At 35.4% G+C, this 18,767-nt stretch overlaps 1 protein-coding gene across 1 annotated transcript; it reads right to left on the bottom strand.

Moving 5' to 3' along the window:
• Positions 1–5,730: 5,730 nt before the first annotated feature.
• LOC123457465 (vomeronasal type-2 receptor 116-like) lies at positions 5,731–17,761 on the bottom strand. Its single transcript, XM_045141361.1, has 5 exons — positions 17,507–17,761; positions 16,325–17,128; positions 15,851–16,078; positions 15,214–15,337; positions 5,731–6,650 (listed from the first exon to the last, which is right to left on the bottom strand). The coding sequence occupies exons 1-5, from the start codon at positions 17,759–17,761 to the stop codon at positions 5,731–5,733; spliced, it is 2,331 nt and encodes a 776-aa protein (XP_044997296.1).
• Positions 17,762–18,767: the final 1,006 nt, after the last annotated feature.

Here is an 18,767-nt window from a genome sequence, read left to right as displayed (position 1 = left end):
CAATGTTAGTTTATGAGCTATGCAAAAAAAGGTTCCACAATTTCAATTCTACATTTAATAAAATGAAGAAAATTGTAGTTGTGTAAAATGAAAGTATTCTCCAGTAAATAGGGTTTTGCCTCATTTATGTATTAGTCAGTCTACACAAAGGGTTACAGAAATCAGCCTGTTTCTTAAAACAGAGTTTAGTGACTAACGTAACTATTCAGTAATTCTTATAGGCTGAAAGTTTTGTCTCCAGGACATAATCCTATTGGAGATTATACATTTAAGTGGGGTGATCTGCTGTCATTTGTAAATGATATTCAACTATGTTCTTGCATGGGATACTGTCACACAAACTGCTCCTCTCGCTCTGTACTATGTGACGGCACATTCTGCCTTTCATTCCACTAAGGATGTGCTGCTGTCTCGTCACAGCATAGAAGCACTGGCAGCAAACACGTGAACATAGAATAAACGTGCTTAAACTGTGAAACAAACTCACTGCTTTCTCTACATGATTAGGGACTATTCCATATGCTGCTGAAAAAAAAAAATGGCTGCTATGTCACAATGGGGTGGGATATTCTATAGAGGTGTAGATTTTACAGATTTTTAAAGCTTTGGAGATTTATATGTAAGAAATAAAAATGAAGATTTACAACTTGTTTTAGGTATGCAACTGCCATAGCATATATTGTTTGGGTGGCCTATGTCACCTCACTGGGCCACAAGTCACTGGCAGGTATCTCATCACTGGCATAGAATGTTTCTAAAGAATTTTATTTTTAAACTTGTAATCAGGGACAGACAGTAAGGAGAAAAACAGCAAGCTAGAGTAAGAAAATGGCTATACCATGCCATCTTGCCACTTCTAACAAAGTTAGATACATGTGCCAATTTGTGTACCTGGCTTTATATGGGTACAGTAAAATCAATTTAATGTCATTAGGCTCTGAGTGGTTACCCTGTTGTCATACCATTATTTGGTGAAAAGCTTTTTTTATCATATGACATATTATTAAATATTTTAAATTTAGCTTTTCAAAAGAAGCAAACCGATAAATTAAAAAAATACCATAACAGGATATTACAATGGAAATTTATATAGAGAAAAAACAATGAAAATAAAACTGAAATGTTTCTGGAAAGAAGAATTCAAATTTAAAATTTTGGAAATCTTCTCCAATTGCATCCTATGAAACACAGAATAAGAGCAGGTAAGACAAGAAAACTGAATTAATGTTTCAGTCAAAATTAATAAGGTCGGGTTGGAGAGATGGTTTAGCAGTTAAGCACTTATGTGTGATGCATAAGGACCTCGGTTCGAGGCTCAATTCCCCAGGACTGATGTAAGCCAGATGCACAAGGGGGTGCACACATCTGGAGTTCGTTTGCAGTGGCTGAAGGCCCTGGAGCGCCCATTCTCTCCCTCTCTCTCTCCCTACCTCTTTCTCTCTCTGCCTGTAGCTCTCAAATAAATAAACAAATAAACCAAAAAAAAATTAGTAAGGTCAAAATATGTAAATGAAATAAGGGATATTTGCAACCCTACAGCAGGACCAAGTTTACAAATTGTAGGCTTAGAAAGAAAAGAACCCTTGTCTAAAGGTATGGAATGTTTCAAAAATGTAGAAGTTGTTTTCTATTTCATTGGGGAATGCTTTCATCTCATTTATAGATATCAATCTATAACTTTCTCTTTTTGGGGGGCTCTCTGGTTCAGGTATGAGACTAATGGTGACTTCATAGAAGGACTTTGGATCATTCTCTCTTTTTCATTTGTGTGAAATAATTTTATAAGAAATATTTTCGTTCTTGAAAAGTTTGGTTCAATTCAGTAGTGGCTCCGACTTGATTTTTTTGTTGTCCTTTTTGGAAGATTCTTAATGACTTTTCCATTTCCTTGGAAGTAATATATTTGTTTAGGATGTCTGCCTTTTGTAAATTTACTTCTGGACTGGGACATGAATCAAGGAACTCATCCTTTTCTTCCAGGTCTTTCAATTTAGTAGAATACTGTTTTTGAAATATGCCCATGATTCTCCAAATATCATTGGTATCACTTTGACATCTCCACTTTCACTTTTAGGCATGTTACTTTGAGAAATCTTTTTGTTTGGTCGGTTGGTTCATTTGACCATTGGAATATCAATCTTGTTCAATTTCTCAAAGAATCGACTCTTTGTTTCATAAACTTTTTAATTCTTTTATTTCCAATTCATTGTTTCTACTATGACCTTAATTCTTTCTTTCTATCTCATTCTTGGACTGTTATTGTATTTTCAGCATCTTTAAACTGGTATTTAATTTATTTATTTGAAATCTGTTTTTGTAACATGGGCATTTAATTGTATAACTGGGAAGTAATGTTTTATCTTATTGAAAAAGAATGATTTAAATTACTTTCACAATTACAAAGAAATTAAACATTGGACCTAATAAACAAGTTGCAGACATATACAATGTGTTAGTTTATATGTAATCTCCCAAATTCAGACTGAGTCCCCTAGCATGTTATGGGTCAATTGAACTATGTGCTTGCTCCAGTTTGATAAGAGAAGTTTCACAGGTCTGATGGTCTCACTTTTGTATGGTACTGAATGTTTCTAGAATGAGCTCTCAATACACTTCTTAGTTCTGTATATTAACAATTCTCACTATAACGTACCCTGAATAGTTTCTTTTGTGGCTCATGTACATTTGCTATTTACTATACCTTTTGTACCTAGATAGTATCTTCTCTTCTTGAAAGAGGAAAATTCCTTCTACATGTTTTTCAGTGCATTCAATATCTTTTTTCAATTGTTCTTTTCTTTCTAAGCCTATAATTTGTACACTTTTTCTTTCTGTTGTGTTACAGATAACCATTATTTCCTTTATACGTTTTGACCATATTAATTTTGACAGAAGCATTAATTCTTTGTCTTTGTCTTCATCTGCTGATATTCTGTCCTTCATGGGATGCAATCTATTGTAGAGGATTTCCACAGTTTTTAATTTGACTTATTATGTTTTTTCTTTCCAGAAACATTGCAGATTGATTTTTCATTGGTATATTTCTATTTATAAACTTCCATTAAAATGTCCTATTATGATTATTTTAATTCTCTTGGTTGTTTCCTTTGAAAAGCTAAATTTAAATTTTCAAATATTTAATCAGATGTCAAAACCCCAAATGAGGAAGAAAACCTTTTTCACTAAATAATGCTATGACAACTGTGTAACCATTGACAGCCTAATAACATTAAAGTGATTTTACTCTACCCATATAAAGCCAAGTGCACAAATTGCAACATACAACTGAAATTTGTTTGAAGAGGCAGGAGGGACTAAGGCATGCATTTTTTCTCTCACTCTCTGTCACTCTCTCTCTCTCTCTCTGTCTCTTTCCTCACTGTTTGTCTCCCCTTACAAATATATAAATAAAATTCTTTAGAAACATTCTATGCAAGAGATGAGATACCTGCCAGTAAGTTGTGGCTCAGTGAGGCAACATAGGTCACCAACACAATATATGCTATGGCAGTTGTCTTGGTTGTATACCTAACATAAGTTGTAAATCTTCATTTTTATTTCTTACTTATAAATCTCCAAAGCTTTGAAAACATCTGTAAATCTACACCTCTACAGAATATGCCATCCATATGTGGCACAATACCCATTTTATCAGTAGCATATGGAGCAGTCCCTAATTAGGTAGAGAAGGCAGTGAGTTTGTTTCACAGTTTAAGCACATTTATTCTATGCTCACGTGTTTGTTGCCAGTGCTTCTATGCTGTGACGACAGCAGCACATCCTTAGTGGAATGAAAGGCAGAATGTGCCACCACATAGTACAGAGGGAGAGGAGCAGTTTATGTGACAGTATCCCATGCAAGAACATAGTTAAATATCATTTACTAATGACAGCAGATCACCCCACTTAAATGGACAATCTCCAAGAGGATCATGACCTGGAGACAAAACTTTCAGCCTATAAGAATTACTGAATAGTTACTTTAGTCACTAAACTCTGTTGTAAGAAACAGGCTGATTTCTGTAACCCTTTGTATAGACTGACTGATCCATCAATGAGGCAAAAACCTATGTACTAGAGAATATTTTCATATTACACAAATATATTTTCCTTCATTTCATTAAACATAGAATTGAAAATTCTGGATCATGTCTTTGCATAGCTCATAAACTAACTTTGGTTTGTATGGGTTTTTAAAAATTAACTGTTTATTTTACATACTTATGCAAATGTGAGTAATTAGTTTATTCATGTCTAAATGAAAACAATTCTTGAAATTATCATATCTATAATTTTTAGAAAATGTAAGATTACTAGTTATATATAACCCATATTTCGCAGTATTATATTTAGATAAATTTATATTTTAGAATAGTCAATATTTTCACATTTATTTTCACAGCGGATAAATGTTTGAATCATTTGTGTAATTTTTGTTACAAGAATGGGATAGAACACAAACTAAAAACAGTCAAAAATAAAACTGCTGATGAGCTATTCCCTTGGCCACTATGATTTAAACTTCTCTACATATTACATTCAGAATTCCATGGTCCACATAGACGTTTGGGCTTGATATAAGTTCAGGTTTCATGAACACAAAGGCTGATATATTCATTCAGGAAAGACAAGGAATATTCAGCAAAAAGATGATAGGGTAATCATCATAGTTGTACCAGGAAGCACATATTGGATTATTCCTATGCCCGACTGTCTTTCTTATTGACCATGAACAACGTTTGCACTGTCACCAATGTTTTGCTGACATTCTTTTGTATATTTCCTACCACAGAACATCAAATGGCTAGTGATTTAAACCATAACTATTCTGTTTCAATTTTCCAGGGGATGAACTATTTGCTCCTATGCATGAATAAACCTTAATGTATATTGAAAACATCTTAAGTAAGGCCTCTGCTACTTTCAAAGGGAGCTATTCTTTTCCCTCCTAATTAAACCCTCACTGTATCTCTGAATATTCTTTGAACACTCAAATACAACCTTTTAAGACATTCTCAAAGATATTTGCTCTATCCAGCAAACTATAGTAGATTTCTTTGAAACAATCTGAAGAAGTCATCAGATACAACTCAGGTTATCCAGAGTAATGGGAGCAAAATACAAAGTACATTAGTAATGCTTTGTTCTAAGTGTCTTTATTTACTAATTGGAGAGAGATGTGAGAAAATGATTATTCTTGTTACTGCAAACCATTTCCAGAGGCATATGACAGTTTGTGAAATTGGCTTATCATAGGAGTTGGTAAATGGAACATGGCCTGACAGCTGTACATGGAAGCTGATAATGTTAGAATGTAAGAGCCAAAGGAAGGGTAGGACTCCTTACAACTTGCTCCTTCCAGACATAAAATGGCCTGGGTATCTATGACCTCATAGTGCCTGACACTACCTACACAAGACTGTCATAAGAGGAGGAAAAGATCATGACATCAAAATAACAGGGATACTGATTGAGATGAGGAGGGGATATGACGGAGAATAGAATTTCAAAGGGAAAAGTGGTGGGGGTAGAGCATAGAGGGTATTACCATAGGATATATTTAAAATCATCCAAAATGTTAATAAAAATTGAGAAAACAAACAATGTTAGAGACCAAATAATACTTGTACATATGAACAAATATCTTAACCCCTTTTTAATATTTAGTGTTTACAATAGTGCAAGGGTTTCTACAGGATATAATTTAAGTTAGTACTTATGAGGTAAAATTTAAAAATCAATTGGTTGTACAATATGATTTTTCTTCACCCTCTTTAGAGTATTTTTACTGGGTCTTATCAAAAGGATGTAACACTTGGGGAAAAATATGCAACTTATCAATCCTGTACTGGAGGCCATGATAGAGAAGACTTCCACTATCACCATGGCTATCCCCTTGGAGCTGTGATAGACAGGGAGGAAAGTGACCCACACACTGGAGAACACCAGCATGCTGAAGGTCAGAAATTTGGCTTCATTGAATGCATCAGGCAGGTTTCTGGCCAGGAAAGCCACAGTAAAGCTCCCTATAGCCAGAGATCCCAGGTAGCCCAGGACACAGTAGAAGGCAGTGTCTGAGCCTTTGTTGCACACAATGATGATGTACCCATGTTCTGAGTGTTCATCAGTGTCAACAAAGGGAGGGGATGTTCCCATCCAGATGGCACAGAGAACAAGTTGGATCAAGGTACAGATGGGAATGATGAAGTTAGGTGCTCCTGATACCAGCAATCCCCTCAACTTTTGTCCTGGAGCAGTGGCCCTGAAGGCCAGAACCACAGTGATTGTTTTGGCCAGAACAGTTGACACAGCCACAGTGAACAGAAGTGCAAATGTGATCTGCTGCAGGATACACTTGGCTGTGGTGGGGTGTCCAATGAAGAGTAATGGACAGAGAAAACAGCACTTGAGGGAAATGAGCAGGATGTAGCTGTTTGTTCGATTATTGGCCTTCACAATTGGTGTGTTTTTGTGCTTCACAAAAACCCCAAGTACAGTAGCAGTGAGTGTAGAGAAGCAAAGCGCTATACAAGCCAGAGCTATCCCCAAGGCATCTTCATAAGCCAGAAACTTCGTAGTTTTTTGGAGACAGTGATTTTTCTCTAGGCTAGCATATTGGTTGATTGGGCACTTCACACATTGATCCATATCTAGTAGACAATGGAAAATATCATCAGATTAGTGGCAGTATTTACTTCTTTGTTATAACATTCTTGTATTCTAGGTCCTATTTACAATTAAGGTAGTTCTCTTTATAGCCATGATGGCAATTAATAAAGACCATCATATTAGGTGAGATAAACAAAGCTTTTTTTTAAAAGAATACTTTATTTACTTGCTCATAGGCAGAGGGAGACAGAGAAATCTGGAGTTAATGGGTGCGCATGAACCTCTAGCCACTGTAAACAAGCACCACATACATGTACCACTTTGTACATCTGTCTTTCTCTGTGCAATGGGGAATTAAACTGAGGTAGTTAGGTTTTGCATGTCCTTTCTTTAACTGGTGAGCCATTTCCTCAGCCTAACAAAGCTGTATTTTATTCACTTATCTTACCTTATATATTCTCTTGACCCTTTGTTTTTCTTAAAGGAACAAAATAATTTTGTTGCAGTGTACTAGAATTATATAGTGACATTTTTTACATGAGGTATTTCTTATGATTTCTACTACAGGAGTGATGGCTTATCAATTAAGATGCTTGCCTGTAATGCCTAAGGGCCCATGCTTGATTCACCACATCTCTCATAAGTTAGACACACTTGGTGATACATGAGCAAGTGTCACATTTCCACAAGGTGGCACATGTTTGGAATTCAACTGCAGTGGTTAGGGACCATTGCACCCCAATTATCTCTCTTTCTCTCACTCCCTCACACTCATGCTCTCTTTCATTAAAAGAGCTAGTCTTTTCTCAAAAAGAAAAAAACACTAGCTCAGAGTTCTGTACAGTGTAGTATGAGATCAGAGAGGTACATGATATTATGTTGATTTTAACACCTTTGTTAGACAACAACCATAAATTTAGATAATAAAATGTGATTTTTCCCTCATACTACAGTTCTCTGTCTTATGAAGCCTACCTGTCTGTATCAGCTGATGTTTTATGGCTTTGTACCCAAATGTCAGTAGGCACATATAATTGTTCCAACACATATTTTAGGGAATATAAGTGAAATTGAATAAACCTAGATATAATTAACTCTGATATGATTATTGCTGAAATCTATCTACTTGGAATAGGTATTCATATACAAATTTTGAGATGACATACCATTTATCTGTTTCTCCAAATTTACCTCAATAATCCTTGGTCTATGTTTTAGCATAATTTGGTCAAGAAGTTTATTCAAGAAAGGATTATGAACAAGATAATTTGCCAACTTTAAAAAAAGAATGAACTTGACACACAATAAGGAACTGGGGAGAATTCTTGCCCCCTATAGGTTGTATTTTCTATCATGGTGCTTTACAGTTTTGATTGTAATTGCATTGAATCATAAAAGAGGACTTATAAGAAATAAATGGAAACTCAACCCCTAAGAACATCTTTGTAGATACTCTGAGAGTCTTAAGAGCCACACCTAATACCTTAAGGTCCTACCCTGAAAATATATTACATCAAATCAATTGATACAGCTAAGAATACACAGCTAGCTAGAAAATCCAAGCATTAACTTAATCCAAGATACAAAACTATATACATTATAACACAAGAAACACTAAAAAGCAAGACGATATAAATCCACCTAAAAGTATTAATGCATCAGAAATGTCCTCCAGTGAGAAAGAGTTAGAGGAAATGCCTGAGAAAGAGTTCAAAAGAATAATTATAAATATGTTCAAAGAGGTCAAAGAACACATGAAAACAATCAAAGAAGAAATCAAAGAGGAAATCAAAGGAATCAAAGAAGAGACAGGACACCAATTTAATGAAATAAAGAAGGCAATACAAGACATAAATAGGGAAATAGAAATAATAAAGAAAAACCAGTCATAATTACTAGCAATGAAGAACACAGTTAATGAAATAAAAAACTCTGTAGAAAATCTCACCAGTAGGATGGATGAGGGAGAGGACAGAATATCTAAGCTAGAAGACCAGGTGGCAGACCTAATGCAGTCCAACAAAGAGAAAGACAAACTTATAGAAAAGTATGAGTGAGAATTTCAAGATATTCGGGACACTATAAAAAGATCCAATATAAGAATTCAGGGCATAGTAGAAGGAGAAGAACTCCACTCCAGAGGCATAGTAGGCAACTTCAACAAAATCATAGAGGAAAATTTCCCCCCAATTGGGAAAGAGGTGCCAATACAGATACAGGAAGCCTTTAGAACCCCAGCCAGACAAAACCCAGAAAGAACCTCTCCTCGCCATATTATAATCAAACTTGCAAACACACAAACCAAAGAAAAAATATTGAAAGCAGTTAGAGAGAAAAATCAAGTTACCTACAAAAGCAAGCCCATCAGGATTACAGCAGATTATTCAACACAAACTTTTAAAGCCAGAAGGGCTTGGAGTGATATATTCCAAGTTCTGAAAGATAACAACTGTCAACCAAGGTTACTTTATCCTGCAAAGTTATCCATTCAAATAGATGGAGAAATAAAGACATTCCATGACAAAAGCAGGTTAAAGGAGTATTTGAAGACAAAACCAGCTCTACAGAAAATACTTGATAGAATCCTCCATGCTGAACAACAGGAAAAGCACACATATAAGGAACCTAGAAAAAACAAGCTATAATCAAATACCAGTTAACAGAAGAGAGCACAGGTAGAACCAGTAACACACAAACACACACAAAAATGGCAAACATAAATACACACCTTTCAATAATATCTCTTAATATCAATGGTCTCAATGCCCCAACGAAAAGACATAGATTTGCAGACTGGGTTAAAAAGCAGGATCCTACAATTTGTTGTCTCCAAGAAACTCACCTTTCTACAAAGGATAGACATTATTTTAGGGTGAAAGGTTGGAAGACGGTGTTTCAAGCAAATGGGCCTAGAAAACAAGCAGGGGTTGCTATCCTAATGTCAGACAGGGTAGACTTTAGTCTGACATTAGTCAAGAAAGAAAAGGAAGGTCACTTTATATTGATTAAGGGCACACTCCAACAGGAGGACATTACAATCCTAAACATATATGCACCTAACATGGGGGCTCCCAAATTCGTCAAACAAACTATTAGAACTAAGGTCACAGATAACACCAAACACAGTGGTGGTGGGTGACTTTAACACCCCACTCTCATCAATTGACAGGTCATCCAGGGAAAGAATAAACAGAGAGGCATCTGGAATAAATGAGGTCATAGAAGGAATGGACCGAACAGATATATAGGACATTTCATCCAAAGGCTGCAGAATATACATTCTATTCAGCAGCACATGGAACATTCTCTAAAATAGACCATATATTAGGACACAAAGCAAATCTTAACAACTTCAGGAAAATTGAAATAATTCCTTGCATTCTATCTGACCACAACGGAATTAAACTACAAATCAGTAGCAAGAAAGGCTATAGAGCATACACAAAATCATGGAAACTAAACAATACACTACTAAATGATGAGTGGGTCAATGAAGAAATCAAAAAGGAAATCAAAAAATTTATAGAGTCAAATGATAATCAGAACACAACATACCAAAACCTCTGGGACACAATGAAGGCAGTTCTAAGAGGTAAATTTATAGCCTTAAGTGCCTATATTAAGAAATTAGAAAGGTTGCAAGTAAACGACCTAATGCTTCGCCTTAAAACCTTGGAAAAAGAAGAACAAAGCAAACCAAAAATCAGTAGACGGGAAGAAATAATAAAGATTAGGGCAGAAATTAATGAAATAGAAACAAAAAGAACAATCCAAAGAATTAATGAAACAAAGAGTTGGTTCTTTGAAAGGATAAACAAGATTGATAAACCCTTAGCAAATCTGACCAAAAGAAAGAGAGAAGAGACACAAATTAATAAAATCAGAGATGAACAAGGTAACATCACAACAGATTCCAGAGAAATTCAAAAAATCATAGGGACATACTATAAAAGCATATATTCCACAAAGTATGAAAATCTGAAAGAAATGGATGATTTCCTGGATCTATATGACCTACCTAAATTAAATCAAAATGAGATTAATCACTTAAATAGACCTATAACAAACATGGAGACCAGAACAGTTATCAATAATCTCCCAACTAAAAAAAGCCCAGGCCTGGATGGATTCACTGCTGAATTTTACCAGACTTTTAAGGAAGAGCTAACACCATAGCTACTTAAGCTTTTCCAGGAAATAGAAAAAGAAGTAATTCTACCAAACTCCTTCTATGAGGCCAGCATCACCCTGATACCAAAACCAGGCAAAGATAGAACAAAAAAAGAAAATTACAGACCAATCTCCCTCATGAACATAGATGCAAAAATTCTCAACAACTATTGGCAAACAGAATACAAGAGTATATCAAAAAGATCATTCACCCTGACCAAGTAGGCTTTATCCCAGAGATGCAGGGATGGTTCAACATACACAAATGTATAAATGTAATACATTACATAAACGGGTTGAAGGACAAAAATCACATGATCATCTCATTAGATGCAGAGAAAGCATTTGACAAAATCCAACATCCCTTCATGATAAAAGTCCTACAGAGACTGGGAATAGAAGGAACATATCTCAATATAATAAAGGCTATTTATGACAAGCCTACAGCCAACATATTACTAAATGGGGAAAAACTGGAAGCTTTTCCACTAAAATCAGGAACAAGACAATGGTGTCCACTGTCCCCACTTTTATTTAATATAGTTTTGGAAGTCTTAGCCATAGCAATAAGGCAAGAGACACACATAAAAGGGATACAAATTGGAAAGGAAGAAATCAAGTTATCATTATTTGCAGATGACATGATTCTATACATAAAGGACCCTAAAGACTCTACTAGCAAGCTGTTAGAGCTGATCAAAACCTACAGCAATGTAGCAGGATACAAAATAAATACACAGAAATCAGTAGCCTTCGTATATGCTAACAACAAACACACAGAGGATGAAATCAGAGAATCACTCCCATTCACAATTGCATCAAAAAAAATAAAATACCTTGGAATAAACCTAACCAAGGAAGTAAAGAATCTATACAATGAGAACTTTAAAACACTCAAGCGAGAAATTGCAGAAGACACTAGAAAGTGGAGAAACATCCCTTGTTCCTGGATCGGAAGAATCAATATCGTGAAAATGGCAATCTTACCTAAAGCAATCTACACATTTAATGCAATCCCTATCAAAATTCCAAAGGCTTTGTTCATGGAAATAGAAAAAACAATCCCAAAATTCATTTGGAATCACAAAAAACCTCGAATATCTAAAATAATACTGAGCAACACAAAAGAGGCTGGTGGTATCACCATACCTGATTTTAACCTATACTACAGAGCCATAGTAACAAAAACAACATGGTACTGGCACAAAAACAGACATGTAGATCAGTGGAACAGAATAGAGGACCCAGATGTAAGCCCAAGTAGCTACAGCCACCTGATATTCGATAAAAATGCCAAAAATACTCATTGGAGAAGAGACAGCCTCTTCAGCAAATGGTGTTTTGAAAACTGGATAAATATCTGCAGAAGGATGAAAATAGATTTTTCTCTCTCGCCATGCACAAGAATTAAGTCCAAATGGATTAAAGACCTTAACATCAGACCGGAAACTTTGAAACTGCTAGAGGAAAAAGTAGGGGAAACCCTTCAACATATTGTTCTTGGCAATGACTTTCTGAATACAACCCCAATTGCTCAGGCAATAAAACCACAGATTAACCACTGGGACCTAATGAAATTACAAAGATTTTGCACCGCAAAAGACACAGTGAAAAAAGCAAAGAGGCAACCTACAGAATGGGAAAAAATCTTCGCCAGCTATATATCTGATAGAGGATTAATATCTAGGATATACAAAGAACTCAAAAAGTTAACAAATAAGGAATGAAACAAGCCAATCAAAAAATGGGCTAAGGAGCTAAATAGAGAGTTCTCAAAGGAAGAAATACGAATGGCATATAAGCCTCTAAAAAAATGTTCTACGTCACTAGTCATCAGGGAAATGCAGATTAAAACTACATTGAGATTCCATCTCACTCCTGTCAGATTGGCCACCATCATGAAAACAAATGATCATAAATGTTGGCGGGGATGTGGAAAAAAAGGAACCCTTCTACACTGCTGGTGGGAATGCAATCTGGTCCAGCCATTGTGGAAAACAGTGTGGAGGTTCCTAAAGCAGCTAGAGATTGATCTACCATATGACCCAGCTATAGCGCTTCTAGGCATATATCCAAAGGACTCATCTCATTTCCTTAGAAGTACATGCTCAACCATGTTTATTGCTGCTCAATTTATAATAGCTGGGAAATGGAACCAGCCTAGATGTCCCTCAACAGATGAGTGGATAATGAAGATGTGGTACATTTATACAATGGAGTTCTACTCAGCGGTAAAGAAAAATGAAGTTATGAAATTTGCAGAAAAATGGATGGACCTGGAAAGTATTATACTAAGTGAGGTAACCCAGGCCCAGAAAGCCAAGCGCCACATGTTCTCTCTCATATGTGGATCCTAGCTACAGATGACTGGGCTTTTGCGTGAGAATGAAAATACTTAGAAGCAGAGGCCAGTAAGTTGAAAAGGAGGCATAAAGGGTGGAGAAAGGAAAGGAGGAGGATACTTAATAGGTTGATATTGTATATATGTAATTACAATGATTGTAATGGGGAGTTAATATGATGGAGAATGGAATTTCAAACGGGAAAGTGTGGGGGTGAGGATGGAGCGAATTACCATGGGATATATTTTATAATCATGGAAAATGTTAAGAAAAATTAAAAAAATAAATAAAAATAAATTAAAAAAAAAGAAATAAATGGTATCTCCTATTGAATATTTACATAAAGGAATATTTTTCCAATAATTATAATATTACTTCTCTTAATCATGTATTGTAAATTTATGCACATATATTTTATGAATCATATATTATAAGGCCATACATACCACCTAATTTGGTAAATATAACATGGCCAACATGTACAAATTAAAAAAAAAAATTTCAATGCTAATACTGAATTTATCCAACACCACTAAAGTTTGTATTTAATTAATTAGTTTGGGGCTGGAGAGATGGCTTAGCGGTTAAGCGCTTGCCTATGAAGCCTAAGGACCCCGGTTCGAGGATCGGTTCCCCACGTCCCACGATAGGCAGATGCACAAAGGAGCGCAAGCGTCTGGAGTTCGTTTGCAGAGGCTGGAAGCCCTGGCACACCCATTCTCTCTCTCTCCCTCTATCTGTCTTTCTCTGTGTGTCTGTCGCTCTCAAATAAATAAATAAAATAAATCTATCTTTAATTAATTAGTTTGGATTGCATGTTGAAGTATTACTTGAATGAACACTGTTTTAATATACTTCTAATTATATTATTTTATTCATTTTGTGATATTATCCAATCATACTAAAAATTCATGTCAATCTCATTCCTTTTTAACATCATATACCAATATTACTCTGTATCCACTTTGACTTCTGGTACACTGAAAAGGTGGTCTGGATGTTAGCGTGTGCTCCAGACTCTAATAGATGAAAATACTGAGGAATTAGTATTTATATCATATTTAAATCCTATTGATAATATTTACCACAGCCTTTAGGTTCTACTTTAACGTGCCACTCCCATTGTATTGTGTTCTCACCTGTAAAATAGAGAGCAACATAAAATAGTACCTATTTTTCCATTCTGTGCTCAACCCAGTAGGTTTGACATATGAGATATATGTTTTATTCTTAATTTTAAATTCAGAATATTTCCCATTATCTCCTTAAATGCTTCAAATTACATCTAAAATGATGCACATGATATTTTAATTGGAATGTTTATGTTTCCTGATAAAGGATTTAAATAGCTGTGATATGCTATTACCTAAAGTCTTGAAACCAACTGCTTTCTGAATTATTATTTCATAGACGCTAAGGAGATATTATGCTTATATTGAAAGTGTTTGCAAAATTACATATCGCTAAAGCCAGAAAAGGGAGGAGTGGTGGCATACTGTCTAAAGTACTTTCTTGCGAAGACTAAGGACCCAGGTTTGACTCTCCACATCCCATGTAAACCATTTCTACATGGTGGCACATGCATCTGAACTTCATTTGCAGTGGGTAGAGGCTCTGGCATTCACATTCTCACTTTATCTCTCCTTCCATATCTAATCAATCAATAAATAACAGAATGGAATGAATATAAAAATTTATGTCCAAAAATTATATCTCTGAGCATTTATTATTCATCAGCAACCTTTTGCATCCTGGGAAGATAATGATGTGAAAGATTCCTTCTTTTTAACTTCATTTTATGTAGATTCACAGAGGATTATATGAATATGTGACATTCCTTGATAGAAATAATATATTCATTAACTATTTGACCTCAAAGAGTATTTTTATTGTGGGAGTACCAGTATGTACAACGGATCTAGGTACTAAAAATGTGGTTCATGGAGTAAAGTGAGTATTATGTTTATGGTCATGAGTATTTATCATTTCAACCAAGTGATTACAATAGGCAATGAAGAAATATTATCTGTTTTTTTCAGATAGATGGATAAAAAAGACAAACTGGAGAAAGACTCTCTAACCATCAACTTACCCGTTTTGTTAGAAATCTCATTTTCTGGGCAGGGGAAACAATCAAAACAACAGGCTGCGTTTCCCTCATGTCGGAACTTCCTGAAACCAAGCTTGCAAGTCTCACTGCACACAGAGGAGGGAATCTGAGGTAAACCAGAAGTGTAGTTGTAAAAGTTAGTAATGTTATATACTCCATTCATAACGATATGTGAAAATAATCACCCTTACTAAACTCTTTTTCCACATCTACAATAAAATTGAGGTGTCACACTTCATTTATTACAATGTATGTTGTCATGTCTGTCAAGATTTTTTTTTTTTGTTTTTGAGGTAGAGTCTCACTCTAGCCTAGGCTGACCTGAAATTTACTATGTGATCTCAGGCTGGCCTTGAACTCACAGCAATCCTCCGAACTCTGCCTCCCGAGTGGTGGAATTAAAGTCATGCACCACAACACCCAGCCTGTCTGTCAAGATTTTGATGAAATATTTTGCCATTTCCAAATATTTTTCAAAAGATATAAAGAAAATATAGGACATTGGTAAAAGAAACATAAACAACATGTTGCACTTGGCCAAATCGTGAGGGCACACATGGGCCCACATGATTTTATCTATTTATGTTGAGAGTAAAACATCACAGTTAGGTAAATATACCTGCCTACTCCCTGTGGCCCACTCTATGGCCTCATCAGACAAATACAATTGTTGACCAAAGGAACCATATGATGTAAACTGTCCTATTTTCACCTTGATTCCCAGACCTTGTGGATAATTTGAAATGTGGAAAATATCATAGTCTGCATCACATTTTCTTTTCTCATTAATAGTCACTAGGTCTCCAATGGGGTTAATAAATTCCATATTCTTCATAGTGTGGTAAAACTAAAGGAAACATATCAAGTTCCAATTAAGTAAAGACAAAATGGACATAATATGTGATATGAGTAATACCTTTGTTTTTTACAACCCTACCCAGAAAATGAAACTCTATTGCATGTACCCAATAATGTGAAATAAATGAATTCCCACAGATAAATGTAGAAGCACCCAAATTCAAAAGTACTCCCAGCAACAGGTTTTAAACTTACATGGAGCTACTTAGAAGGTATTACTGATGACAATACATACCTTTGAGCAGTCAGGTACACATAGACTTGTTATTGGGTGAACATCTACCTGTTCATAATACATTGCGTGGTAAGCATATGCCCAGGCATACACAGCATTATATAGATTATAACTCTCATCATTCATGGCTATGTCAAATCCTTGACTTGCAAACCATTTTAATGAATTATTGAGTGCACATTTACTCTGTGTTCTACATTTAGATTCAATGTCCAAACAATTAAAGTATATCCATTGTGATCTCAGAACAGAAATGTCTATTGGATATTGAGAAGTGTTCACTGACTGAATAAATTTTGTAAAATTGGGAATCTCCTGATGGCGATTAGAAAATGTGAAAGCACCATAGAATGAGTCAAAATTGATGTCTCTGCCTGTATTTGTGATGACATCCCACTGTGAGGTGGTGACCCAGATCCTGCGGATGCCTAAATTTGCCCATCTTCTAAAGCTCACTTCCAGTGTGGAATTTAATTCACCATAAATGACCACAACATTTGCCAATGATGTCACAATTTGTTTATAATATTTCTCAGCCCTTGTATTGTATAAGTCCATGTTTAATGGGATCACATTCACAAAGGCTAAACAGAGTTCATTCCCTTGCATCATTTCTCTGAAGTCTGAGAGAAATTGAATACCTTGGTCATCATCGGAGATGACCAGCCCCATCCAGGTCCAGTTGAAATGAATCATTAGGGAGACTATGGCAAAAGGCAGCCTTGTTTCCTTGGGAGCAATCTGATACAGATAATGATACTGAAAACGGTCACTCAGAACAGGATTAAATGGGCCATAGTGAATCTAAAGGACACAGAATATAGAAATGAATGTGAGGAAGAACAATGGAAGAAAACTCAAACTAAGACCTGAATCGCTTTAATCACCATTTGGGAAGAATGTTTGGAAGGATGTTTGCTCACACCATTATTCATTGTATTTCACTATCCATAAGACTCTGGAAAAGTACTGAACAGTTTAAGAGTTGTAGCAAATCCACTTTTATGTCTTCATAGTTCCTCCTATCAATTTTTAAAAGTTAAGTGCTGAAACCCCACCAAGTCCAGGATTATGATCTCTATTAATTGGATGTAACAATACATGAATAATCCAAATATCTACTGGAAATATCCCTAAGCACATGAGATTCATAATTCTACTCTGTACATCACAAAGCCTCACCTGTCCTATATTAAATATTGAGAAAAATGTCCCAATTTTGCTACTTCTTTCCCATGATGGTCCTGTAAATGATAAGCCACAATCATTTATTTCACAATGATAATTAGGAAGAACAATCCGTTTAGCTTCTGTGTAATGTAGGGAAGAAACAATTGTCAATGAATCATCACATGTGGAAGGATGGAATGAAAAATTAATAGACTTGTTGGGTATAAGTTTGGGATTTCTGTTGATCTCTTCAGTGACAAAAATCATTGTGAGGATATATTGATATTTTTTGGCTGGCACACTGAAATGAAACACAGTAATCATTATGGATGAGGCTTCAAACAGGATAATCTTCAAAAGAATTTGAATGGACATGTAATACATGTAATAAGTGATGTTTTGCTCCTGAAATTCTCATGTAATCATGCACCTTTTAGTGAGGATATGATCCCACATAGCATAAGGATCAACTAGGTATTTTTAAATTATTAAATGAATGCCAATTCATAAAGGGATTTATGTTATGAATATATAGAGAGAGCTGTATTCACCTTTGGCTAATGAGAAACTGGTGAAAAGTATATATATATAATATATATATATAGTTTATTGGTCATAAACGAACTTGGAAGTAGACTTACTCCACACAGAATATCTTGATGCTAGAATTCTCAATTTTAAGAAATGAAAAATAAATGCAGTAGTGATCGAGTTTATGGTATTTTGGTGGGCATATGTGGGTAATAGTCAACATTTTCGTGGAAGATCACATTGTTTGTGTTTGTGTGTGTGAGTGTGTGTGTGTGTGTGTGTGTGTGTAAGAGGGCCTGTGCTTGTTCCAGTGTGTACACTATAAAGTAGTGTAAGTTGTTCTTCTACATTACTGTACATGTCATGATTTGTCTTCAGTTTTTATTTTGACACAGGTTCTGACTCTTGCCCTTTCTGACGTGGGATTCAATATGTAGTCTTAGGGTAGCCTGGAACTCATGTTGATACTCCTACCTCTGCCTCCTAAACACTGAGATTAAAGGTATGTATCACCATGTCTGATTTACATGCCATTATTCTGATGACTTGGAGTTCACTAATTTGGTTATACAAGCAACCAATCTCTAGGGATTAGGATTTTTCAGACTCAGAACATGGGATGACATGTGCTTCAAGTCACAATTTTAGGTTAGGGCCATGGATTTGAACAAAGGACCTCATGTTTATGGGGAAGTTCCTTTACAAATTCCTATGTTTTGCTACTTTTTTTAAATACCATCCT

Source organism: Jaculus jaculus, unplaced genomic scaffold (assembly GCF_020740685.1).
Source record: "Jaculus jaculus isolate mJacJac1 unplaced genomic scaffold, mJacJac1.mat.Y.cur mat_scaffold_57_1_531177_arrow_ctg1, whole genome shotgun sequence".
Lineage (NCBI taxonomy): Eukaryota > Metazoa > Chordata > Mammalia > Rodentia > Dipodidae > Jaculus > Jaculus jaculus.
The sequence above is the reverse complement of the archived record's forward strand: the minus strand, read 5'-3'. Positions and strand labels throughout refer to the sequence as shown.

What these genes read in the sequence shown, in the direction of transcription:
- LOC123457465 (XM_045141361.1), bottom strand. Translation starts at nt 17,761, where the DNA reads ATGATTTTTGTCACTGAAGAGATCAACAGAAATCCCAAACTTATACCC. An exon ending in GGGCCACAGGGAGTAGGCAG is followed by an intron (nt 15,338 to 15,850) that starts GTATATTTACCT and finishes GGTTTACCTCAG; the next exon opens with ATTCCCTCCTCTGTGTGCAG. An exon ending in TGAGATTTCTAACAAAACGG is followed by an intron (nt 6,651 to 15,213) that starts GTAAGTTGATGG and finishes ATTGTCTACTAG; the next exon opens with ATATGGATCAATGTGTGAAG.